Genomic DNA, 26,620 nt, shown 5'->3' on the forward strand with positions numbered 1-26,620 from the left:
CCCTTCCCCTTGTCTCTCATCCCCACCCCCTCCCAACTAGCAACCATCAGTTGTTCCTCTATATCTCTGAGACTATTTCTGTTTACTTTGCTCATTCATTCAGTTTTTTAGATTCCACATATAAGTGCAATTATTATATGGTACTTGTCTTTCTCTGACTGACTTATTTCACTTAACATAATAGTCTCTAGGTCTACCCATATCGTTGCAAATGATATGCTTTCATAGATATTTTTTAAGTCTGGTGGTCAGAAGAGGGCTTCACGGTGTAGGTGCAGTGAGATGCACTGATTAGAACAGGCTTCACCTGTGAGCACGGCCTTGTGGGGACGTAACTGGTGAGGCCAGGGTTGTCCAGAAAGAAAAGCGCCAGACTCAAGGTTGAGCAGCTCAACTTGTCTGACCTCCCCCCTGAGGCCCAGGAAGAAATGGAGACCCTGAGAAGGACTTGCCTTGCCTTGGATTTCACATGGAATTAGTGAAGCAGGTTAGTGAAGGGAAGGAATATGATATGGAAACTTCTGTTTCAAAAAAACGATTCACCTTAAGAAACCGCTCCTAGGGAATCCTGGGAATGCACACAAACATTTACGATCTCTGAAATACGGAAACAATGTACATATCTAGTCATGGGGAGTTGGTTGAATAAACTGTGATGGATCCACAAGATGAGGTGTCATCCTGCCATTACAAGTGATGTTTATGAGAAAATGGTGGTAAAGTAAATGGCAGCATATTGAACATGCTTCTGTCCTCTCATATTCCTGACAGTGTCATGAAGGGGTGAAATTGGGGGTGATGTTAGAATGACTGGAGACAGCGCACTGGCAAGGCCAGGTGGGGACCTCAGTTCCTGCCAGCGACGTGGCTGGAAGTGAGGGAGCCTCAGAGAGAGGATGGGATGGACGGGTGGACTGGGCGTCAAGCAGGAGACCTCCAGCGAGCTTCTTCCCTTCCTTGTAGGACAAAGAGGAACTGGATGAAAGGATTTCTTATTTCAAAACCTACCTGGAGACCAAAGGGGCAGCGTTGAGCCAGACCACGGAGTTTCTCCCTTTCTATGCTCTGCCTTTTGTTCCCAACCCTATGGTACATCCGTCATTTAAAGAACTCTTCCAGGTAAGTGACAGCAGTCTCGGAGTCCTGGGTCATATCCCTGGCAACATTGTGCTTTCACCTTGTTTACGCTGGTTGTTTCTGAATGATGCTGGAAAAAACTAAAACTTGCTTTTGTTATATTTTAAGAATATGCAGGTAATTGCCTTTAACGAATTTTTCTTATGTCATAAAATATGATTTGTTTTGGTTGCACCAAGACGTAACCCAGATCGACATAAATATTTTTAATGTACTAATCTCTTAGGTCATTCCATGTATACTTTTTTAGTATCGGAAGGATAATTTATTCAATTACACTGAAAATTAGTAGTCTGTAAAAGAACTCGAAAGTACTTTACATAATTGCTGGCCATATATATATATATAAAAGATTTTATTGGGGAATCTGGGAAGGGGAACAGACAAGTTGCTGTCCTTTTTGTTCTTCAGTCTAATTGAGGACATCTCTTCACTGGCCCATGTTGGTACTGTGATCATTGCGCTCTTCCCAGCTGAGGCAGATCAGTCGCCGGCCATTGGATGGCCGCTCATGGTGGCTCACTGCAGCTCATGCCAGCTGCCGGCCGCTCATGCTGCCTTCCAGCCACTCACGGTAGCTTACGGCAGCCCACTGCAGCCCCACTGCAGCCTATGCCATCGCTGGCGACTCACGGCAGCCCAACTCCAGCTTGAGCTGCTGTTCACCATCTTATCTGTAGAGGGCAGTATCACTGGCCCATGTGGGATCCGAACCAGCAGCCCTGCTGCTCAGAGCTCACACTCCCAAGCCAACTCTTAACCAACGAGCCACTCAGCCAGCCCGAGGGATGTATATTGTAATTTGTATTAAAATTCTCACTTACTTGGTGTATATTTGATTACCTGACTGTGCAGTGTTATTTGCATCAGACCATTTGCTTATAGCTCTTCTAATTGTTATACTTCATTTTAGTTAACATTTCAGCATAATATTTATTAATAAGATTTACCAAAAAAATTAGTATACTAATTTATGTTGACTTACTAAAATTAGTATGTCCCACTGAGACTTTTATTGAAATGTATTTAGAGACTGAAATATTTTGATGTAATTAGATTGCTTTTTCTAAAGATCCTGTCTAAATTTCCTTCTTATAAGGACATCAGTCATACTGGATTAAGCGCCCACCCTACCCCAAAACAACCTCATCTTAACTAATTACATCTGCAACGACCCCATTCCCAGTGACCTCACATTCTGAGGAGATTAGGACGTCAACGTGTCTTTTTAGGGGACACAGTTCAACCCATACCACATGTATTATAAATAAAGTTATCATGCAGTATCAGGGAATTGCAAAATCTTCTTTAAATATAAGACTTTTCTGCTTCTCTGGCAGGATTCTTTTGAAAGTCAGATAACGATAACGGGTAGACTGGGTTGGGTAGGGTGGGAGGCGTGGATGAGGAAGTAAACTGAAGAGAAAGTGGGGAAGGGTGGGCGGGTCTGTGGGAGATCGGGCGGGACCTCGGAGGTCAGTAGGCATGCATTTTTAGTGCTATGGCTTCTTTTTTGTGCAGCTTCTTGGTTGGGTGGTAGATATTTTTGCATGAAGACCGTGGGGAAAATTGCCCTGACAAAGGTTGTTACTTTTCACACTTTTTCTTTTATTAAGTCATTACTTTTTCCTTCTCAATGAGCACTATTTGAGGTAAATAATTTGTCTTTAAGTGATAAACTAAAAGTATATCATACTTCTTGACATGATGGAGTATTTGAGGCAATAACAGCTACTGCGTTTCTTTCTCATCTAGAGGAGGCGTATGGATGCAAGTCCCTTTTTTCGGGAGACTTAGTATCTTAGTGATCATTCTGTGTGCCTGCCAGTGCCATCTATGCCTAAACTAGACTGAATTATTTTTGGTACTCAACCTAATAAGGTTACGTTTCATGCTTGTGTTGAAAGCACATGAAATATTAGAATCATGTACAGGGTTATTTTTTCCCTGTTTGTGAAGGAACTCTGTTCTTTCTTCCTACTGTGGGCACTTGAACCTTCTATAAATGAATTGGTCAGATGTCCTAAAACCTGTTTTTCACAGCATCACACCACTGGTAAGACACCTTGTTTTTGATTTCAGTAACTGTGATGGGGTAATTTAACCGTAAAGGCCACAACTTGACAATGCGGTTGGCATTTAGTCATCTAGTGCTTTCATTTATTTTGTCTTTTTTTTCTCTAGGATTCTTGGACTCCAGAATTAAAGTTGAAGTTGGAAAAGTTTCTGGCTTTAATTTTTAAAGCCAGTAACACGCCCAAGCTTTTAACGTTGTATGTATCCTTTTGAAGCAGATGGAGACCACCTATGGTGTTAGAGTAGTGCACTGGCTTAGACTGCCTCATAAATAGGGATAATTGATAGTGCTGCTTTCATATTTATGAGGTAAGTGAAGCTTTAATGGGAGGATGTGCCAGGGCCCATAAAGGGTTGACTTCTATGGCATTGTGTCTCTGACACTCACTAGGCTCTTATTTTTATGTCATGTGCTTAGAAGCTGTCTTGATAGGAAAAAAGGTCTGTGTTTTTAGGAAAGAACTCCTTGGAGTAACTGTCCCTTTGTAGAAGATCAGTCAACCACTTTTAAGGCCTTGAGGCCCTCTGGATCAAATGACCATATAACTCGTCATTCAAATTGGGACTTTTTAAAAAATAACTTTGTTGAGGTATAATTAACACACCATAAGATTCACCCATTTTAATTTTACGATTTAGTGATTTTTAACAAAAGTGTAGAGCTGTGCAACCATCATCACAATCCAATTCAAATCATAACACTTTTGAGAGCAAAAAGGGGGTACTCACTGGACAGAGTGCCAGGCAGCAGGTATAAATGGAGCCTGCCCAGGGAAGAGTGGGATGGGTGGTCACCCACCCCTAGGGAGTTGAATTTCTAAAGCTTGTCAGTCTTTAAGGATGCTTGTCTCCTTTTATTCTGAACAAGGATGTATCAAAAGTTATTTCATAACAAGAATATAACATTTTGAATTGTAAAGTTGGTGTTTGTTTTAATTTAATGAAAAATCGAGGACACTTCACTGCATAATACCTACTTCCTTTCTATTGGGTTGTTGGAAAAGTCATGATGCATGTTTGCAACAGATGGTGCTAGTTCATTTTTGGAAGTACTAGAGTCATTCGCATCTATGTTATTCCTATGTCATTTGACAGCTGACAGTTCTAGCTTCATTATAAAAAAAAATTGAGCGATTTGGTTGAGTTTTGGAGATTTTACAACAAATTGAAGATGGAAGACCAAACTGTGCATTTTTGCCGTATTACTTCCATAAAGGGAAGAATGCACGTCAAGCTTATGCAAAGTTGCATAAAGTTTACGGTGACAATGTTCTACAAGAACATCAGTGCCAACGATGGTTCACGAAATTCTGTGCTAATGATTTTGATCTCAATGACGCTCCTAGGTCAGGGAGGTTCACCGGGGTTGACGATAACAAAATAAAGGTATTGATCGAGTCAAACCCACATTACACGACACAAGATATTGCAGAAACATTGAACATCCGTCATTCAAGCATTCACGACCACCTGAAGAATCTGGGATACGTAAGCAAGCTCGATATTTGGGTTCTGCATGAACTCAAAGAAGTTCATTTGACGGCGCGTATAAACATCTGCAATATGCTCATTAAACGTGAGGAAAATGATCCTTTTTTGAAGTGACTGATAACTGGTGATGAGAAGTGGATTGTTTACAACAATGTGGTGCACAAACAGTCTTGGTCCCGACGTGATGATTCGCCTCAAATGACATGGAAAGCAGACATTCATCAGAGGAAGGTTATGCTCTCAGTGTGGTGGGATTTTAAAGGTGGTGTGTTTTTCAAGCTCCTACCAAGGAACCAAACAATCAATTCTAATGTGTCCTGTCGGCAATTGGACAGTTTGAACAAATCCATCATCCAGAAACGTCCAGAGCTTGTTAATTGTAAAGTAGCTGTGTTCCATCGCAACAACGCGAGACCACACACAAGTTTGATCACCCATCAAAACTTATTGGAGCTTGGATGGGATGTGTTGCCACACCCACCATACTTACCTGACCTTGTGCCATCAGACTTCCACTTGTTTTGCTGTCTTCAAAACTCCTTGTGTGGTATAATGTTCAATTCAGATGAGACTGTAAATCAGCACCTTGTTCAGTTTTCGCAAATAAAGACAGGTCCTTCTATGAACGAGGAGTTATGAAGCTCACTGAAAGATGGCAAAAGGTTATCGAACAGAATATATCATTGATTGATCTTTGTTCTTTATATAAATAAATGACCTTTGAAAAACATATACAAAATACGTCATGATTTTTCCGACGACCCAATAACTCCAAAGCCCAATGAACTCTTGTCCCTGGGATTCTGTGACACATTTCTTCTTCAGCTTCCTCAGCCTTCAGTGGGTCTCCGCTGCCCATGTCCAGCTCCTCAACCTTGAGACTATTCACAGACAGGCTGAACTATAGCTCTTCTCTCTGCTTTTAAACCCTTATGGTTCTGTTCAAATACTTCCCCCTACCCACATACCATGATGCTTGCATATCCAATCCTTTTCCCTTAGCGTTCTATATAAAATGACAGTTTTTCAGTGAAATTAGGATTGTTCCAACCTGGCTTATGATTATTTTAATACTCTTTTTAAAGAGCATTTTTCAGCTTAAACTACATGGTGCCAATATGTTAAGATTCTAAAAGAAATTACTTACATACTAAATCATATTAGTTATATTCGTAATAGCACCTGCTTCATAGAAATAATAGAGGATTGAGTCAATACGTGAAACTTGCTTAAAACTGTCCGGCACATAGTAAGTGCTTGATCGCTGTTAGCTGTTAGTATTATGGTTTGCACATACTTGGCACCTTTCATCCTATTCAACATGCTTTGAAGTCAATACACTGAAACATAGCAGGTAACTATAAACATGATTCCCTTTCTTGTCTTGTTCTGTGGAAATATTTGCAGTTCAGTTCCACATAGATATTAAGTTGAATATTGTGCCAGGAATTAAGGATCCAGAGAAAAGGTCAAGACATAGTTCTCTTAGCCAAGAAGGAGTTTTGAACAATAAAAGGAGAGTCTGTGAGGCAGACAGAATGAGGGGTAGGACTTCGAGGCAGAGGGAGCAGCTCATGCAGAAGCACCGAGCCAGTATGTGTGGGAAACCAGAAAGAATTCAGTATTGCTGGACCAGAAGTACTGAGACAGAGAAAGTCGGAGACTCGGCAGGGGCTGGGTCACGGAGGTGTGTGAGCGGTCCTGTAGGTAAACGCGGGCCTTTGAAATGTTTTAAGCAGGAGAATAAATGTTTTAAGCAGGGTCATGTTTACAGCTTTAAAACAAAATCACTTTTTTTATTCCAGATTATAAAATTGGTCATATTCCTTGTAGAAACTTTGGAAAGCCCAGAAGTGAATTTGTTTATGTGCATACACCCCAAAGTATGTAATGCTTACAATAAACTAGGATAGTTATCGCTATATGTATTTTTTAATATTTTTATCAAATGAAGAGAGCATTCCCCCAAATATTCTTCGAAAATGGGTTGTTTCCTCAAAAATTAAGCAGAGTGACCTATGATTCAGTGGTTTCACTCCTAGCTATGTACCCAAGAGACGTGAAAACATGTCTACACAGCAAATTGTGCATGAATGTTCATAACAGCACCGTGTGTAATAGCCAGAACATGCAAACTACCCAAATATCCATCCACTGATGAACAGATAACAAAATGTCCTACACTGGACTATTAGTTGGCAATAGAAAAGTGAATGGATTATTGATACGTGCTACAACATGTATGAACCTTGAAAACGTGCTAAGTGGAAGAAGCCAGACACAAAAGGCTGCATATTGTATGATTCCATTTGTATGAAATGTTCAGAAGAGGCCAGTCTGTAGAGACAGTAGATTAGTGGTTGCCTTGGGCTGGGGAGGGTGGGGAAAATGGGGATGACTGCTCATTAGTACAGGGTTTCTTTTTGGGGGTGATGAAAATGTTCTACAATTGATTGTAGTGATGGTTGCACAACTCTGATTATGCTAAAAATCGCTGAAATGTACACTTTAAATGGGTGATTTCTATAATATGTGAATTTACACCTCAGTAAAGCTGTTACCAAAAAATTAAGAAACCCACACAAAACAGGTAAAATACCTTGCCCTCAGACATGTGGCCAGATGTGTGGGAGCTGATGTTGAAACCCAGGCAGCCTGACTCCAGAGCCTGTGATTGCAGCTACTGTGCTCTGCTGTTTCCACCCCACCTCAGTCTCCTTAGGATAAAGCTGTAGCATTGAAATTAGAATTAAAGGGTATGAAAGCAGATTTGCGGTTTTCCTAGGACGTTCTGGTAGCAGTGAGGAAGGTCTTCTGAGCTGGGTAAGGAGGCCAGCCTAGGGGATGTTGAAATAGTACAAGAGTTGGTTGCACACAGAAGTAATGGAGATGGAGAGATTTATTTCAAAGTGAGTCGTCCAAGTATTGAGATATCGGTAACCATCTTAGCTATTTACGAGTATAGCAGCATTAAGAAGTGGCGACCGCCGTCCTGAGAATTCCCATTTTCACCATGCTGAGTGAGGCTCTTTCTCAAACTGGCCACACAGTGTGAGATACATGGATGCCTATTTTTCCTGAACTTCTTTCTCATGCCAGAAAGAGAATGGACAAAATCACAAAGGTAAGTCACCTAGATTAAAATTTTTGTAATAACAACTTTGCCAACTCAAGTGTTAAGTAATGCGATAGAGAGAATTCCATAGACTTGGAAAATGAGGGCTTTAAAAGTCTAAATAGTTATGAAATGCTTTGCAAACTTTTTTTTTTTTAAGGTTTTATTGGGGAATTGGGGGAGGGGAACAGACAAGTTGCTCTCCTTTTGTTCTTCAGTCTAGTTGTGGAGGACGTTGCTTCACTGGCCCAAGTTGGCACCATCATTGTGCTCTTCCCAGGTGAGGCAGATCTGAACGGCTGCTCATGGCGGCTGCCAGCCACTCACGGTAGCTTACGGCAGCCCACTGCAGCCCCACTACAGCCTACGCCGTTGCCGACGACTCACGGCAGCCCAGCTCCAGGTTGAGCTGTTGTTCACCATCTTAGCTGTAGAGGGCGCAGGGTCACTGGCCCTGATGTCGGATCCGAACTGCTCGGAGCTGGCATCACAAGCCAACTCTTAACCAACATGCCACTTGGCCGGCCCTGCAAACATTTTTATCTGTGATTCCTTGAGGCCTACTTTTCAGGAAGGCTGGTATTTTTAGCTTTGTCTGCATAACAGATACCTGAGATGTGGAGAAATGAAGAGAATCTAAGCACTGTGCCGATGTATCTGTGCAGCATGGTTAGAAGACACAGCATAGCATGGATGGGGAAAAAACTATTTTAGTGTCCTTCACTTTCACCTTGAACTAGTCTAATGGTGTCTTATCTCAGTAGCAATATGGAGTACCCATTCTGATCAAGCTTTTCCATTTTTTACGTTCAGTCTTAGGAATTCCAGTCATAATTTTTTAGCATAAAATGATGGTTTTTCCATGATCAGTGATTTTTACCAGAACTGTTTATTATTCAGGAAGGTGAGAAAAACTTTAGTTAGCGTGAAATCAGTGGCCAGGGTTGGGTTCTCTGCCTGAGTTTTGTCTTTGGCATTGCATTTTGGAGACTGCTTAAATTATGCTGGAGAGACTATGTGATGTGTGTCCTGCCATGGGGAAGTGGTGATGGCATCACCCTCGGTTCCCAGCAGGTGGAGTTTTACTACATGAAGTAGCACATTTGCCCTCTTCACAGCAGAGTAATGTTAGCAAGGATTTCAAAACTTCCTGCCACTGTTAGTCCATGTTGTCCATGTTTCTTGATAGAGAATTAAAGTTTTCTAAGGAAAGGGGGCATTTGTAAATGATTTAGCTCTTTGCTTTCCTGGAAGTTGACAAGTGAGTGGTGCTTTAGATTTGACACACGGAGGGCTTTGGTAGATTCCGGGGACAGGAGGTTGTGGGTTTGTTTTTGTCTTTTGTAGCCTTGCGTATCCCAGCCCAACAGTTCTGAATTCTGGTTCTGCCAGCTGTGCCGCCCCTCCCGGAGCTCTGAGGGGACGGTCCCCACGGACCCTTCATGGAGGAGCAGTGGTCCTGTGCCTGAGCATGGAGGCGCAGAGGTACAGATGTGGCCTCACGGGGTCGACATGGAGTCCTCCGTGGGTCACCAGGCTGCAGCCTTGGAGCTCCCTGAGGTTGCTGTGTCCCCAGCACTGTTATGGCGGAGGATAAGTCCCAGGGGGTCTCTTCAGCTCCTCAGGCCTGCTCCCTGCAGTGTTAGTCCAATTCCTGGGCCCTGGCTCAGGTGGTCCTATGCCAGCTTTCTCACATACAGCGCAGTTGGAATTCGTAAGTTGGGCTGGGCACTTGTGCTTGTGTCTTGCCATATAACTCCCGGAAATGCATCTTTGCACCACTATTTCTGTTTCTGTTGCTGTCTAACAAACTACCTCAGGCTCAGTGGCATAAAAAAACAGCGTCCACTTATTTTTATCATCTTGCATGGCCTGGGAATTGTGAGCTCAGTTAGGCAGTTCTCCTTTGGGGTGACATGTAGAAGCAGACAGAACTGGGTGGAGCCACCTCCAAAGCTTCCTCACCCATGTGCACAAGTCTGGTGGTTCCTGCTGGCTGTCGGCTGGGTTCTCAGCAAAGGCCCTTGACGAGAACACCTGCGTGGACTCTCCGTGTGGCCTGGTCTTCCTCAGGGCATGGTGGCTGCGTTCCAAGGGTGAATGTCCCAGAGAGAGCCGTTGGAAGCTGTGTCACCTTTTCTGACCCAGCCTGTGAAATAACTCAGCATCATTTCTGCTGCATTCTCTTCATTACAAGCTTGTTCCTAAGGCCAGCCCACATTCAGAGAAGGAGAATTATATTCCACCGCTTGATGGGAAGAAGTGTCAGAGACTTTGCTGTCCTATTTTAAAGCCACCGCCCTACCTGCGTCCTTTGGGTCCCAGAGAACTGCCTTAGTTCTGGTCTCAGTCTGCCAGTCCCTGTTCAGATTCAGTCTTTGGTCTCCCTGGCACTGGGGGAGGGAAGGTGGTGAGACACTTCTCCCCGAGTCCTGACTTTCTGCCAGCTCCTGTCACCCCAGCATACCCTGCAGTTTTGGAGGATAGCTTTCTGCCGGGAAAGCTTATGTCTCTGATAAGTGGTCTCTGATAATTTTGCAGACAAAATAAACATGGGAGAAGGAGTACAAAATAGAAGAGCCTGTTTTTCTACAGAGCTTTCATTTGAATTTCAGCAAGGAGACCGGGGTTTTCAAGCCTTAAGTTTGATTGTAATGGAGTTTTGTCTTAGGATAGCCAAACATAACTGAGTCTCGCGGGCACAATGTGTGTGTATGGCTGAATAAACCCCACAAAGCAGCATTGCCATGGAGATTAGAGATTAGCACCGCAGAGCGCTTGTACCAGGGGCCAGGGCCCAGGCCCAGTGTCACAACAGCCAGTTGTCATCACTTTGTCCCCTCCTCTCACAACTACAGCTGCAGTGACTGCAGGCACAGACATGCCACCAATTTAATTTGATTGTAGATGCAGGTGTTTTTTTTTTAACTGAATGGTTGGGTCATATTATTCTATATGTCTTGATAAGAAGGTTTGTGGATAAAGTGAGAGTTCTATAAATTTTTGGAGAAGGCAGGAAAAGTGCTTGGAGTGGGAGATTCTCTCAAAAGGAAGTACATTAAAAATGGTATTTAGAATAAAAACTTAGATTAGCAAATAGCAAATAAGATTATTATTTACACCTAGCCACCTATAAAAGAAACAAAAATAGTATCTTTTAGGATTTCTGGCATTAATTGATTTGGCCCCATCAGAAAATGAGCAGCTGATCATTTTTCTAGAGTTCAGAGGCCTAAATAGTATTTTTTTTTAATGATGACCTATATTTATGGTTATGTCATAAGTTTCTTTATTAGTATTTGTGAATTGGCAAAATAGCAGAGAGTTGATTTATATCTGAATATAAAGAAGAAAGAGTTATATCCTATTGTGAAGATAGAGTGGTTGATTTTAGGTTTTTATAATAGGTTAGGAAAACAATTCCATATTTTAAAATGTATCGTTTTGTCTTGAGCAGCCAAGGGGTCTCTAAAATTAAATCTCATCTACACTTTAAAAAAGAAAAAGCAATGTGCCTAAATGAAGAAGGGACGTTAACAAGAGGAAGCTTGACTGTAGGAAAAGTCTTCATCGCTTTTGTTACTGTTTCAGCAGGCACTAATTCCAGTGCCTGCTGGAATTACAGGAGAACTTTCTGTGACCCCCACTGGCCTACTTTTAGCAGTATACTCATATATCCCTTGTTTAAAACTTGGGACATAGTTCTTTGTACTTTTGTACAAATTACATCACTAGTTATGAAATATGAAGAATTTCAATAAATTTCACTGGCATGACTAAGCCATTTTCATTAAAATAACATGGAACAAACCCTCTCCATTAAAAGTTGAGATCTCACATGGCAAGGCATCTTGGTTTAGATGTCCTTGTCTCATAAAATATTTTGACAGGAAAAAAGTCAAAGTTCTGTTTAACGTTAAGAAATAAAGTTGGTATTTTGATCTGTGACTCAAATAGCTCAGGTCCCATTTGTAGCCAGCTGTCTGCAAGGTGATGTCTCTGGAAAGCCGGCTGTTCTGCTAAATGGTATATTTCATGTGGTCACAAACCTGTCAGCCCAATTGCCTATTTCTCTCTTTCTTGTAGGCTGTTGGCAATTAGGTCACTTTTCCCTCAGGCCTACCGTGCTTTGAAATTGTCGTAAATTCCAATTCTGACTCCCCAAGCCAAAAGTTCCACAAATAGTCCTTTACATGTAGTTAATTGTACAATGAGTTTCTGGGGGAAGAGTTCCTTTGTGTGTCCCCTTTAGAGAGGAACTATGCTGGTGACATTAACATTAGTGATTTGGGAGGTCATTTGACCCCATTAATATTCTGTAGATTTTTCATTGTTGGGAGTTCTAGTTTATATAACTTTGAACTTTGTACATATGAAAAGACTTTCATGATAGTTAGTGTAGGGAGAAAGTAGTGACTTCTTCTTAATAATATTTGAGGAGAAGCTTGATAGATGATTTCCAGGGATGTTCTCCAGAGGTTGAAGTGTTGGATGTAAATTTGTCCCAGATGACTTTTTAAAGTTCTCTTTCAATACTGAGATTTGGTGGGTGCTAAATAATAATAGTAATAAGAATAATAATACTTCATTCTTGTGTGATATTTGGAGATTTAAGAGTTAAAATATTTTACGTCTGCACATGAATAAGTTTTTGAAATACAGTTTGAATGTGCAGGACACAAATTGGGAAGAATGAATAACTTAGCACAGTGGTTCCTAAACGTGGGGGATGCGTCAAAGCCATTTGGGGCATTTGTTGACCATATAGATACTCAGCTCCTACCCTGTGCCCCAAAATCAAGTCTCCAGAGGTGAGGCTTAGCCATCTTTATTTTTAGATGATTCTGTTGTATTTCAAAGTTTGCGAACCACTACTTTAGGTTATAAGCTTTCTGCCACTTTTTCAGGGCTAGGTGTTTTGAGTATATTTGTTCATTTAATCCTCACAATAACCCTTCAAGATCATTATCAGTTTCCCATTTTATAGGTTAAGAAATGAGAATCAGAAAAGTTAAATATCTTGCCCCAGGTCACCCAGCAAGAAAGTGGTAGAGTAGGGATTTGAGCCCGGGTCTTTATAATTCTAAAATCTCTTTGTATACATGAAATATGTTCTAAAATGAAGACTTTAAATATTACACAGAGCCTGGATTGGGACAATTGTGAGTTGACCTGGGTTTCTTCCTACCCAAAACTTAGCATTCCAAGGGAGGGGAGGAGGATGGGGCAAAGAAGTGTTGACACTGACGAATGAAGATTCGGCTATTCCAGCTGTGCCTGGGTTGGCTCAGTCATCAAGTGCTGTCTGTGGGGAGGACGTGTGGGGATTCTAAGAAGAGAAACCTAAAACCTTCCATGGCTGCCTTCTCTGAGGCCCATGTGGTGGTTTATGCTTGATCGAACTGGCAGAGTGAGCACCTGGAATCTTCTAGACTCTAGTTTTCTCCAGCCTCAGTCCAGCAGCCCTAACCTTTACTTAAAATGAAGAACTGTCCTACAGTTATGAATTGTTCCCCAAGCAACCTCAGAGGGCAAAACCAGAAAAAGACACAGGTTTGGTTCAACCATTTTGTGAGCTGATTATATAAAGAAACATTGAGTTTATTTCTTGTTCATAAAGAGAAGGAAAACTAAAAGAAATTGTATGGGAGTTCAGTCAAGGAAATAGATTTTGCTAGGAAATAGATTTTGTTAGAGATGATTCAGTTGATCTACCAGAGACAAGAAATTAAAAAATCAGTGATTACGAAGCACTTTGTAACTAAATGTGGTGTGAAATAGAAGTAAAGTGTTAAACACAAATAACGTCAAGTTCATTGTTACAGCAAAAATGTTATGATAGTAGTCATGGTACTCCCTTGAGAAGAATAAAATTATATTTTATTTTTCAGGTTTCTTAAATTGTTGTTTTTGTTTTGTTTTAATATAAGTATAAATTGTCTTCCTAGAAATGTTGCGGCAGCTCCACCAGCAGCTGGTAGAGGCCGAGCGGAGGTCAATGACGTACATGAAACGGTATAATAAGATCCAGGCGGACTACCACAACCTCATTGGAGTCACGGCAGAGCTGGTGGATTCTCTGGAGGCCACAGTTAGCGGCAAGATGGTAAGGAAGATCCCCAATGGTCCATGTCTTTTCCAAGATAAAGATGGATCGTGGACTGTGTTGATACGATTCCTGCACCTCCGGCCGTGGCGCCCGCCCCTCGATTTCACAAAGCCAGTGTGCACACAGAGACCAAGTTGACGTCCCACGCTGTTTATCATGCTGCTTGTAGTATTTATCCATCTTTCCTGACACATTACCTACCGTGTCTTTATTTCTTTACCTTATTCTTTTTTTACATATATACTTTTTTCATTCCTTTACCAAAGATTTGTTGAATGCTTACCAGGTGCCAGGCCTGTCCTAGGCATTTGGGGTCCATGAGGCATCAACCAGTGAAACAGAGATTCCTGCCCTCATGTAGGGTACATCCCAGTCGGGAGAGAGATAATACATAGTAAACATAAACTTAGTAGGTAGGTAAATTATGTAGAGGGTTAGAAAACGACAAATGTTATGAGAAAAAAAAGTGAAGCGGGGTAAAGGGGATCGAAGTTTGTGGTGGAAGGGTGGGATTGGCATGTGTACATTTTAAATTTTTGTATTTTGCCAATTTGATTGGTGAGAAATAGTATCAGAATTTGAATATACATTACATTGATTACACATGAAACTGAACATTTTTATTAAGACATGAAAAGAAAAACATTTCAGATTACTACCTTAGATGTTGTATATCAATCCTGAATTATAGTAGCTAATGAGAGAGGTATGAGAGCCATAGAAAAGCGCCATAATACAGTAGCATTGATGGGAGTAATAATTCAGCCTCATGTTGTCAAGCAGTTGATAATTTATGAAAACGTCTCCATCATTCATTCAGTAAGCATTTACCAAGCCCCCTGCCGTGTGCTGGGCACATTGTGATCTCGCTTACCCGCTCACCATGACCCAGAGACCTAGACGCTATTCATTTCACTCAGCAGGTCAGGAAAGTAAGAGGCAGAGCCATTGGTGTTCTCGAGCCCACGGCGTGAGCCCAGATCTTCAGACTTGAAGCCCAGCATTCTTCGCACTACATTGTGGCCACCCAGTGACTTTATTTCTTGAATTAACAACACACACACAAAAAGGATTTAAGATCAGTTTATTTTACATGACAGCGGGAGTACATCAAGTGGAATTACATAATTTAAAGTGTGGCAGCCATGATCACACCTGTAGCATGTTAGTAGTTCTTTTCTTTCAGGCTCAATGCTTTAACTCCCGAGATCTCCTACGTTAAAATCTCCTTACAGAGAGCGCTAATCATTCCTCCGTACCATACAGAGAGCGCTGATCATTGCTCCGTGCAGTGCTGTACAGAGAGCGCTAAGCGTTGCTAGGGTGTGTCAGGAGTCTCTGGGTGAGATTCGTGCCTTTCACCAGCCGCCCTGCGTCCTCTTTGCAGATCACCCCGGAGTACCTGCAGAGTGTCTGTGTCCGCCTCTTCAGTAACCAGATGCGGCAGAGCCTGGCACACAGCGTGGACTTCACGAGGCCTGGGACGGTGAGGCTCTGTGCCCATGGTGTGCCCCCACCTCAGTTTAAAATAACGTAACTAAGAAAATGAAAGAGTAGGAGGAAATAACATTCAGGTGTCTACATTTGAGCTGGCTTTGGAGGTCTGTAAATTCCCAGAAGGAAAAGAAAGCTGTTTTTGAAGAGCTGCTGGAAGATGGCCTCCTGGGGGTGGTGGGGAGACGTGAGTTCTGCTTGTTGGGGGCCAAGGGCCAGTGCCAGTGGGCAAATCAGTAGGAAATGAATGAAACTTTATTATTATTATTTTTTAAATAACTGCCATATTGAAAGTCATATGGTCTAAGACAGGGGCTTTCTTTTTAACTTTTTACTTGGAAAAATTGCAAACACAGAAAAGTTGTAAAAATAGCACAAAGGACATTTGTATACCCTTTACCCACATTCATCAACCATTGGCAGTTTACCCATTTGTTTGTTTACTTTCTCTACACACACACACACACACACACACACACACACACACACACTCCTGTTTTCTGAACCATTTGAGGACAAATTAATCTACTATGGCCCTTTATTCCTAAATTCTTCAGTGCAGAGTGTGTTTCCTAACAGGAATATTGTCTTACATAGCCATATATTATCAACTTCAGTAAATTTAATATTGATACAATATTCTTATCTACTCGGTGCATTTGCCAGTTTTGTGAGTTGAGCCATTAACATTCTTTACAGCATTCTCCCCCAACCCTGGAAGTCTGGGGTCAGGTATTCCATTGAGTTGTCATGTCTCTTTAGCTTCCTTTACTCTTGAATGTCCCCGCAGTCTCTTTGTGACTTTAATGACGCTGCTATTGTGGGAGAATATAGTCTCTCCCGTCTTTTAAAAATAGAGCATCTCTTCTTTTGTGTTTGCTGTTTCTTCATGATTAGATTCAGGTTTGCATCCCAGGCCAAAATACTACACAGATGACATGTCTTGCTTAGGGCAGCTCATCTGGGGGCACTTGACGTTGAGTAGGGTTCTTCACCAGGGGCGTGGGTACACCAGTGTCTCTCGGGGAAGTTTTCACAGTTCGTGAGCCCATGTCCTGGAGCTCACACCACTGTTGGTCCAGAGGCTGAGTGATCTGAGGCACCCCCAGGGGTCAGAGCCAGGCCTTTTAATTCAGGGTTTGCACATTAATATTAGGGTCTTCATAAACAGAGGCATTTTTTAGTATTAAAAATATATATTTATACCCTACCTCATTCTCAAGTAGGTTTGAAGCAGCTTATTATGACAACATGAGAAAACACAAATATGAGAAGTGAAAAAATAGAAAATAAAAATAAAGAAATTGTGATTCGAACTCATAGAAACAGAAAGTATATTGGTGGTTTCCATGGGCTTGGGGTGGGAGGAAGGGGGAGATGTTGGTCAAAGGCTACAAACTTCTGGTTATAAGATGGATCAGTTCTAGGGATCTAATGGACACCATGGTGAATATAGTTAACAATGCTGTATTGTATTTTTTAAAGTTGCTAAGGGAGTAGGTCTTAAGTATTCTCACCACAAAAAAATAAAAGGTAATTAGGTGAGGTGATGGATATGTTAACCCACCTTATTGTGGTAACCATGTCGCAATACATGCATGCATCAAATGCCACTGTACACCTGAAACTTACACAGTGTTATATGTCAACATCTCAGTAACACTGGTGAAAAAAATAAATTGTGGTTAGAGGAAAATAAGTTCAGGAATAATAAACATAAGCCAGGGCTAAGGTTAGTACCCAAACACATGTCCTAAGTTGCTGTACACCTGAAGAGGCGGGCACAGATTTGGCTCTGAGCCTTCCAGCAGAGCGGTTATGTGATTTACTTACAGAGGAAGAGAGAATGGTCATATAATGTTTATTATGTGATATTTGCTGCATCTATGTATTTTGCTGCACACGCAACCTAGAAAGCACAACAGTAAAATGAACGCCCACGAGCCCCCCACACGTCCATAAAATAGACCTTTTCAATGTCACTGAAGTTCCCTCTGTGCCCTTTAGACCGTGAACTTTTTCCAAGTAGATATATTACTATCAGAATTTTAAAAACAAGTTTAAGCACATTTTTTAAAGAAGATTAGGAGGTCAGACAGCTGCCTCACATGGTTATTCTGGTGCTAAGACCTGAGGGTGCTTTCTCTCATGCGTCTTCATAGACGGCACATAGGATGATGGTGAAGAGCAAATGTCCTTGGCCATATGCTCGATCGAGGTGCACACAGAAGCAGCGCAGAGCTGTTGGTTGTGTGGGCTGCGCCTCACATGGGCACTTGGATGCTGCAGGGTGTGTGCTTCTATGGCCATAGTGCTTTTAGCATGCAAAAATCTTAGAGAATCGGCCATTTTTAAATTGTCAGCAAAGTACACAGAGGCATCTGGGTCTCAGAAAAGTAACCTCCTCATGGGCCCTCCAGGATGAGGGGCTGAGTGGACTCCATGCGCACTTTACAGTTAACTGTAAGTCAGTTGAGGAGCAGAATGTGTTCATCCAAAAGGATGGCTTTTTAGGAGTAAGGAGCATAGCAGGGTCTGTGTGTACTAGGACCACTGCTTTCTTCCCTCCCTCCCACTTATTTATTAAAGTCAGCAAATATTTAGTGTATTCCAGGTGTGTGTGACAAAATCCCATCGGATCTTGCATGTACAAGAATGCCTATATTTCCATTTTCTGTTGGTGAAGTGATGCATCCAGCTTATTTAAAACTGATAATCATGTTTATAAGAGCGGTTTGAAAGGGGGAGGGGGCACAACACATCTGATACTTTATGCCATTAGAGGTTCCCGTCATTTGTCACAAGACTAGTCCTGCCATCTTTCCCCGGTAAGGTGCCATTAAGGTTCAGATTCTAAGCCCTAGAAACCAGGGGAGAGAGCACCAGCTCTGTTTACCTAAGCTCATAACCGTTTTCTTTTCACTGCGTCATCAGCTTAGGAACAGGCAATAAAAGCTGCAAATAGTCTTTTATTGTTCCTAGGAGATTTTTCTACACAATGATAAAAAGCAGATATGGGGTCATTGTAAAAGTGTAAAAATATTGTAGTTGATTAGGCCTGGCTAAAATCAATGTATGATATCAGATTTACAATGTATGAAGAGGAAGTTAGGAAACAGTTTAGATGGGAAGTCTAGTGACTGAACTGAGAGCATTTAAGGTTTGGAAGGAGAAGAAGGTTACTTTTTTTTTTTTTGAAGGGAATAAATTCTATGTTAGGTCCAAATGGAATACCATTAATTTCAAGGTAAATAGGCAGACACAGGCCAGCCTCCTTTTTAGTGTGGTCTTAATCACCGTCCCCTTGGGTGCTCTGTTGACCTTGAGTTCCAGTTCTTTGTACTCTGAACAGGGACTTGACTGGGACCAATCAGACACCTGCTAGTATCTATAAAGTGTGGTACTTCGATATTGGCTTTTAAACCTGACTGTTAACAATTTGGCCTTCTGCAACCTCATTCCTTATTGAAAGTTCAAAAGGGCTCAGTAAGTAGCACCCTTCTTTCCCCGCTGAGTTCTAAACCAATTGAAAAATAGGACAAAAGAATAAAAGGAAAAGTAGCTGAAAATATCCCTGTTGATACTGACAAAGCATATATTGGAGAATATGGGTTTTATATATAGGCAGGTGGGTTTCCTATTTCTTTTTAATTGAAAAAAAATCACAAAATTTTATTCAAGGGTCTTAGGATTTGCAAATCAAAAACATAGCTAAGAAATACCCAGAGTGTTCCAAAAGAGAAAGAAAAGTCAAGAGTTTTAATAGTAAAAAGCGCATGTTTGGCAAAAGTCAGTCCTGCGATCTTAGCCCAGGGATTGGCTCAGGATGGTAATCTTCCAGTTAGATGTCCAGTGGTCTGAATAATGAAACGTTCTTTCTTTCTTTCTTTTTTTTTTTTAAGATTTTATTGGGGAATTGGGGGAGGGGAACAGCGTTGGGGAATCGGGAAAGGGGAACAGACAAGTTGCTGTCCTTTTGTTCTTCAGTCTAGTTGTGGAGGACGTCACTTGACTGGCCCATGTTGGTATTGTGATCATTGCACTCTTCCCAGGTGAGGCAGTCACTCGCCGGCCATTGGACGGCCGCTCATGGTGGCTCACGGCAGCTCTCTCTGGCTGCCGGCCACTCACAGTAGCTCACGGCAGCCCACTGCAGCCCCACTGCAGCCTATGCCATGCCGGCTCATGGCAGCCCAGCTCCAGGTCGAGCTGTTGTTCACCATCTTAGCTGTAGAGGGCGCAGCTTACTGGCACATGTGGGAATCGAAGCGGCAGCCCTGTTGTTCAGAGCTTGCACTCTTACCAACTGAGCCACTCTGCCGGCCCCGAAACATTCTTTTTTAAGCAGGCGACTGTTTATCTGTGAGAGATACATATATCTCCAGCACATGAGCATTCTTTTCTAAGTCCTTCAGAGGTTTATCTATAGAATTTAGGTACACCCAGACACTGATGGTTTCCTACTTTTGAACCCAGCCAGTCATGGACAGCTCTGGCCAAGCCCCTTACCACCACTGCCACCGGGAGCAGGACTGACCTGTGCTCTCTGGGCAGGCTCATTGCCCGGAATAAGGGGTGGGGGTAAAGATTACACTGGTGGAGGCCCATAAAGGAAACGCCATAAGTGAGAAGAAATGTGTTCCCATCCTATCTAGTTCATGTCCAAAAACCTCTCATTATCAGAGCTGGCAGTCAAATCCAAGTGCTCTCAGAAGGATTGATAATGACAGGATTAATTTTTTTAAGAAGAGATCTCTCTCAGGTGGCCTCTTGCAGTTTGACGGTCTGTCACCACCCTAATCTCAGGTTTATTATTCCATAGTCCTTACCAAATCAGCTTGGATCTGAGATAAATCTGCTGCTGTAATATCAGGAATCTGGTGATAAGGAGTAAGAGAAGCTTCCTCCTCAGGGCACAAGAGGTAGAGTTTTTTATTTTCTAAGATTACATGTTCACTGGGAAATATATAACAATTTAGTAGTAAGTGGAGCAAAGCACAAACCCCTCTTCTCCCTCACACTCACCCCATCTCACCTTCCTCCCTATAATGCTATTGACTGTGTTTCATATGCATTCTTCCAGCACTTTAAAAATTATATATGATTAGTTTTTGTTATACGAAGTGTTCTGCAACTGTCACTTAGCAATACATTTTAAAGAGTCTTCCATATCCTTTTAGCATGTTTATATTTTCCTTATCTCCTAGAGTTTTAATTGGAGAACAGTATAGTACATTTAACCATTTCTCTAGCAGATGTTTAGGTGACTTTTAAATTTTTTTGCTGTTTCTAGCGATGCACCATCCATCTTTGCAGGCTGCAAATAGCATTTGAAAACGTCTTGTTCTGTCTTTGTCTTCTTAGCGCTGTATTTGCACTGGGCAAGCATGGAACAGTCTGAAGATGGAAATCTGAGCTTAGCCCCACTGGGTGAATCCCACCTTTCACCCAAGTGGCACCCCTGGGTTTGTGGGTTCCTTGGATGGGGCGTTTCCATTTTAACACATCTTTATTTGGAAAAATGGCCCCCTTGGGAGTTAATCCTCCCTTTCTTCAACAACTCTGAATAGACCTCATTGGAAATACAAGTTAAAATGCTTCCAGGTGTGATAACATTAAATAAATTAAAGGCCCAGGGCATGCGAATCATAGAAGGCCTCGACTTCCAAGGTCAGCCGTCTTTGTTAGCACTAAGTCCTGCGGGGACTGGGGGTGCCCTTTTCCAGGACGTCCTCGTGCAGTTGTTCAGGAAACCTTCCTGCGCCGCTGTTCTGCTAAGGAGGATTCTTCCTGAAGCTTCCTGTTGTGGGGGCCGTAGCTCTGGCTCGAAGGGCAGCATCTTCAGCCCTGGGAGTCACCTTTCTGTGGCTTCTTAGGTCTTGGCAAGGTGCCCGCCCTTGACCGGCATAGAGGCCACCACATTGGAGGCCGCCTTTCTGAGCCCAGTGCTCTGGATGTTGAGGGAGAGTTGCACACCTGGGTGCACTTCGTATACCAGTATTTATCACATACCTGAACTGACTGACCCTGGTGACATGAGGACTTGACACCTTTGATCTCAACCAGTTGGTAGGGCCATGATTGGCAGAGGGAGACTGTGCCTTTAGCTCAGACCTTTGCCCAGACCTCCAAGCCCAGACCGACGGGGCCTTCTCCCCGTGAATGTCTGACGGGCACATCCCATTTTCTTAGTCCAAATCTGGGTTCATCTTTTCCCCCAAAGAGGCGGTCTGCCCTCCTGTGTCTTCTGTCTCGTGAGGGACACTCCAGGGACGCCTGGGAGGCACCCGAGGCTCTTCTCACACCTTCACCCCTGCTCAGGCCACCTTGGAAGCCGAACGGGCTTCCTCCTTCCCCGTGGCCTTGTTTGTTCAGGCTCACCCTGTTTCTGTCCTGGCTTAAAGCAACATTTCCCAGCCGGTCTCCACCTCAAAGCCCTCACCTTTCTGATTACGCATTCACGCGGGAGCTGGGGTGACCTTTCTGGTTGTGTCGTATTTATTTATGCCCTTCAGTTTCAGGAAGGATTAGGTACATACAGGCATCCGATCATGTTACTCCCTTGCTGAATACCTGTCATTGCTTCAGGTCCAAAGCACCCAGCCTCCCACGCTCTGGTGTCCATCTGTCCCCCCAGCTCAGCTCTGGTCGTGGACACCACAAGAAGCCCCAGCACCCCAGCCCCTGGCACTTCCCTGGTGTGCGTGTTGCTGGCGCCTTGCCCTGCTCCAGGCTCTCAGAGCGGTGTAGCAGGTGCGCTGGATGCCCTGGTGAGCCAGACAGGCTCCTGCCAGGGAAGCTTCTGTAGAGCTGAGTGGCACATTTGGATGCTTAAGCATTCCCACTCCACCTACGTACCTCCGTTTCCAGATCTCGGAAGTTCTCCGTTCCAGCACTCCCCTTCTGCATTCACAGCCCTGCCTTTTTGTGTCATGCTAGTCCCCCTTGTTACAGAGCTGGCCCTAGCAACCTCACTTCTCCATAGGGCAGGGCTGCTCCTCTGCTCCTTCAGCCTGTGGCTACGGCACATGTCCTCAGGCGTCCCACTGTGGCTATTTAATTTCCCTTCAGGTCGCTTGCCTGAGGTCCTGCCCTCACTGGCCTGCTCTGCACCCCACAAGCGGCCACCGCGGTTCGACTTTAGTCCTGCTCAAGCAGGGCCAGGGAAGAAGGCTTGGCGGCAGATGGGCCTGGTCTGAGGGGGTTTCCAGCCCCAGAGGCGCCTTCCCGTCACCTTGGGGCTTGGCAGCCTCCACTGGTGTCATCATGGCTTTCCTTTCTGACCCGCCCTGGGCTGCACACACCTGCCATCCTGTGGAGCAGCGTTTTCCAAAGTATGGGCCTGGTAACACTGATCCCACAGGATCTCCCTGTCCCCCAAACCGTTGCAGTGATAAGCTTGAGATGCGTTGTGTGCTGAGATTCACAACACTCAGCAGCACACTACAGACCATAGAGAAGCCCCACAGTGAAGGACTGCTTGCCCCTGTGTCACCCAGTAAATCTCTGGTCGCTTTTGGCCAAGGGACTCTCATATTACACCTAATACCGATTTCTCTAAACACACCAACGTCATGTTATCATTAGCAAAGACCCTCACCCTGCTGTTGTCACCAAGACCTGTTCTAGGCTCCTGTGGCCCCAAGAGAACCCCCTCCCCCACTCCACGACCACCAAGGGCCAAGCTCAGTTTCCTTATGTGCAGCTGAGAAGTGACGGAGGCATAAATGCCACCATTTCGCTCTCGGCTCAGGTAGGAATTTCTCTCATGCCCGCAGGTTCCAGAGAGCCTTGCACTGAGCCCGGCAGTGTAGATGCTGGATGACTAATTGGTGGATGAACGCCTTCTTTGTTCTGCTGCCCTCCACCTGTGCCCTGAGAGGTTGCCCCACGTCCATACTGTGCTTCCTCAGATGGGCCAGCTGCTGTGCACTCACATCCATGTGGTTGGGAGCGCAGCTTCCTACTGGGGCCCTCAGGCCAGAGGGGCTTTCCCCTCAGCTCCTGGTTACACTCCTGAACTCACACAGTGATCACTTGGGCTGCAGTCAGGGCCTCCTTAGTAGCTCCTTAGCAAGGGGATCCTTTCCGGGGCTTGTCCAACCATGTTTAAGATCCATTGTTAGCTTGTAAGGGAGATTATTCCAGCTGATTGATGGTTTTGGAGCCTCTCCCATCTTTTTCTTCGTGGGGCTTCTCTTTCTTGGCTAGCGTGTTGGAGCTGTGTCCACAGCGCCTGCAGCTGATGCAGTGATTTGGAAATCAGATCCAAGGTGAAGGTTGCTCAGCAGATCAGAGCAGCCCTCTCAGTGTTCAAGTGTTGTCATTAACGACACCACACAGGGAAGGAAGCGGCCACTAATGCCTGCTGAGAGCTCTCCAAGTTCATACCCAGAGGTCAAGGTTAAGATAAATTTCAACTTCATAACTTATCCCGGAGCTCAGAACTTCTCAGCTCCAGCAACCCTGTCAGAGTGGGGAGCTCAGCATGGAGACGCAGAAGAGAGGAAGTTGTGTTAACTTGTTTTGTGCTTTCATGGGGTCTTCCTGCAGCCACTGCAGGGACCCTCACTGGCCCTCCTGTGAGCCATGGGTGTAATTGCATGTCCTTGTGTAATTCAGTTCATTTCATAAAGAGTTTTTCAGTATCTGCGCTGTGCTGGCTGAGAATTAGATATAAAGATGATTAACAAAAAGCAAACTTGTGTCTAGAACAGGGTTTCTCGCCCTCAGCAGTGCTGATATTTCAGGCCGGATAATTCCCTGTTGTAGGGACTGACCTGTGCATTGTCGGACAGTTAGCAGCATCCCAGGCCTCTACCCATTAGACGCCAGTTAGCACCACCCCCAGATGTGACAACCAAAAATGTCTCCAGACATCGCAGAGTGTTCTCTGGGGGCAAAATTGCCCCTCAGCTGAGAACTACTAGAGGGAAAGAGAAACAGATACTGCACAACGTGAACATGCTAAGTACGGAGTGCAGTGGAAGCTTGCTGAGGTTGTGCAAGTGGGTAGAGTGCGATGCTGCGAGTGGTGTCACCAGCTCAGGCTGTCTGAGCTGAGCTCTGCAAGATGGGGAGTCAGGGAGACTGGAGGGAGGATCTGGGGGCAGAGGCAGGGCCCTGTGTGACCAGCACTGGGGGTGTCTGAGGAACAGGCCGATGGGATGGGTGGGCTGAGAGCCAGGGCAGTGGCAGGTGACAATGTGACTCTTACAAAGATCACCTTGGGCTGAGTGTGGAAGGAGGGCTGGAAGTAGAGGGCCCTAAAGCAGAGTAGTGGAGCAGAGCAAACGTGGGCTTTGGAACCCGACTTTTGGCCTGGTTTGACTCTGAACCTAGGGCAAGTTAGTTAACCTCTCCGTTTCCTCATCTAAAAATGAAAGTGATAGGGCCGGCCGAGTGGCTCAGTTGGTTAAGAGCTCACTCAAGAGTGCAAGCTCTGAGCAACAGCGGTTCAAGTCCCAGCCCGAGCTGAGCTGCCGCTGAGCTGCCAACAGGTGGCAGCATGACTCAGCTTAAAAAAAAATGGAAATGACAGTGGATGAGGTGAATTAATGCATGTACAGTACCGAGAAGTGTGCCTGATACATAGAAAGTTTCAATACATGTCAGTGATCACTGTGATTAGGAGGCTATTGCAGTAGTTCAGAAGAGAGGGAGTCCTGAGTGGTGTCTCTGGCATCGGGGTTGGGGGGAAAGTGGCAGACGTGACAGATTTAGTGATAGAATTAGTAGGACCTGGTACTTTGATGGATGTAGTGAATGAAGAGGCCAATAGTAACTAATTTAATCTTCATAGCAGTCCTGCGAGGTAGGTGCTATTATTGCCACCACCTTATAAGTGAGGAAACTGAGGCACAGGGAGTTACTTGCTCATTGGTTCTCCCCAGTGGGTTGCAAGCCCTTTTAGAAGAGGGCTTTTTTTTTTTAGATTGGGGAATTGGGGGAGGGGAACAGTGTTGGGGAATTTAAGGGGGACCAGCCAAGTTGTTCTTCAATCTTAGTTGTGGAGGGTGCCAGTCGTCATGTGGCTGCACATCGGCAGCTCGTGGCCTCTAAGCTCAAGGTGCTGTGTTCAATCTTAGTTGCAGGTGGGCATAGCCACCATCCTATATGGGAGTCGAACCAGCAAACTTGTTAAGAGCGCATGCTCTATCCACTGAGCCATATGGGTAGCAGCTCAGCTCAAGTTGCCGAGTTCAGTCTTAGTTGCGGGCGGGCGTAACCCACCATCAAACAGGCAGTCTTGTTGTTAGAAGCACGTGCTCTCACCAGCTGAGCCATCTGGCCACCTGTGGCAGCTCGGCGGCAGCTCAGCTCGGGCGCAGCGTCACTGGCCCATGTGGGAATCGAACCAGTGGCCCTGTTGCTAAGAGCACGTGCTGTTAAGCTAACTCTTAACCAACTGAGCCACTCGGCTAGCCCGAGAGAAGAGGGCTTTTGCTTTGTTCACCAGCGCCTCACAGAGACCAGGAAGCCAGTAAGTACTCATGAATGAAACCCCACCATCTCCTTCCCTCTCATGGAGAGGTGCTGGCCACTCTTCCTAGAGTCCATCTCTGGCATTTGTTTTTAACATTTGATTGGATAGTAAAGCCCCAATAATGCTCTTCTCATGGAAGGCTCAGTTATTACTGCTTTTCAGTTAATTGCTTCACAGGGCAAATAGAACAATACAAAATTTAGCAAAAGAGAATCAGTGTTTTAAAAGATAGAACACTTTTTTTTAACTGAAAAACAGGCAGGGAGGTTGGTGGATTTCATTTCTGAACTAGCCAGTATCACTAATTGTAAAATGTTTTCTTTTGTGTATATATTATGCTAATATTTTAGTATGGGCATGTCCTTATTTGACTCATTTGATTCATTATCTTGGCTGTTTTGGTCCTCTTAATAGGTTAGATGAGTCAGTTATCTGATATTCCAAACTGACTTTCTGGATTCCTTGTTATTTAAACCAGTAATAGGAATAGGTAATTCATTTAATTAAAAAAAAAATCAAGGGTTAAAAAATACAAAAATGTACATGGTCATGAGCCAGTTAAAATTGGGTTTGATGTCTCAGGGTGGGAATCTGTGTGGTTTGTAAATACTGCAGAGGAAAGCAAGCGAGCAGGCTCACCGGCCACGGCTGACTTATCAAATCATAAATCAGTCAAGGATTCTGGGGAACCCACTTTTCGAAGTCAGTCTTC

The 26,620-nt window shown here is 43.9% G+C and overlaps 1 protein-coding gene across 1 annotated transcript in view; it reads left to right on the plus strand.

Moving 5' to 3' along the window:
- Window positions 1-26,620, plus strand: part of ARMC9 (armadillo repeat containing 9) — a 114,118-nt gene that overhangs the window by 9,249 nt on the left and 78,249 nt on the right. The window contains exons 3-7 of the mRNA XM_019628226.1: window positions 964-1,119; window positions 3,322-3,414; window positions 7,804-7,828; window positions 13,768-13,925; window positions 15,316-15,414. Of these exons, the coding sequence (XP_019483771.1) occupies window positions 964-1,119; window positions 3,322-3,414; window positions 7,804-7,828; window positions 13,768-13,925; window positions 15,316-15,414 (531 nt within the window). The remainder of the gene's footprint in view (window positions 1-963; window positions 1,120-3,321; window positions 3,415-7,803; window positions 7,829-13,767; window positions 13,926-15,315; window positions 15,415-26,620) is intronic.

This window comes from Hipposideros armiger, unplaced genomic scaffold, assembly GCF_001890085.2.
Source record: "Hipposideros armiger isolate ML-2016 unplaced genomic scaffold, ASM189008v1 scaffold_17, whole genome shotgun sequence".
Classification (NCBI taxonomy): Eukaryota; Metazoa; Chordata; class Mammalia; order Chiroptera; family Hipposideridae; genus Hipposideros; species Hipposideros armiger.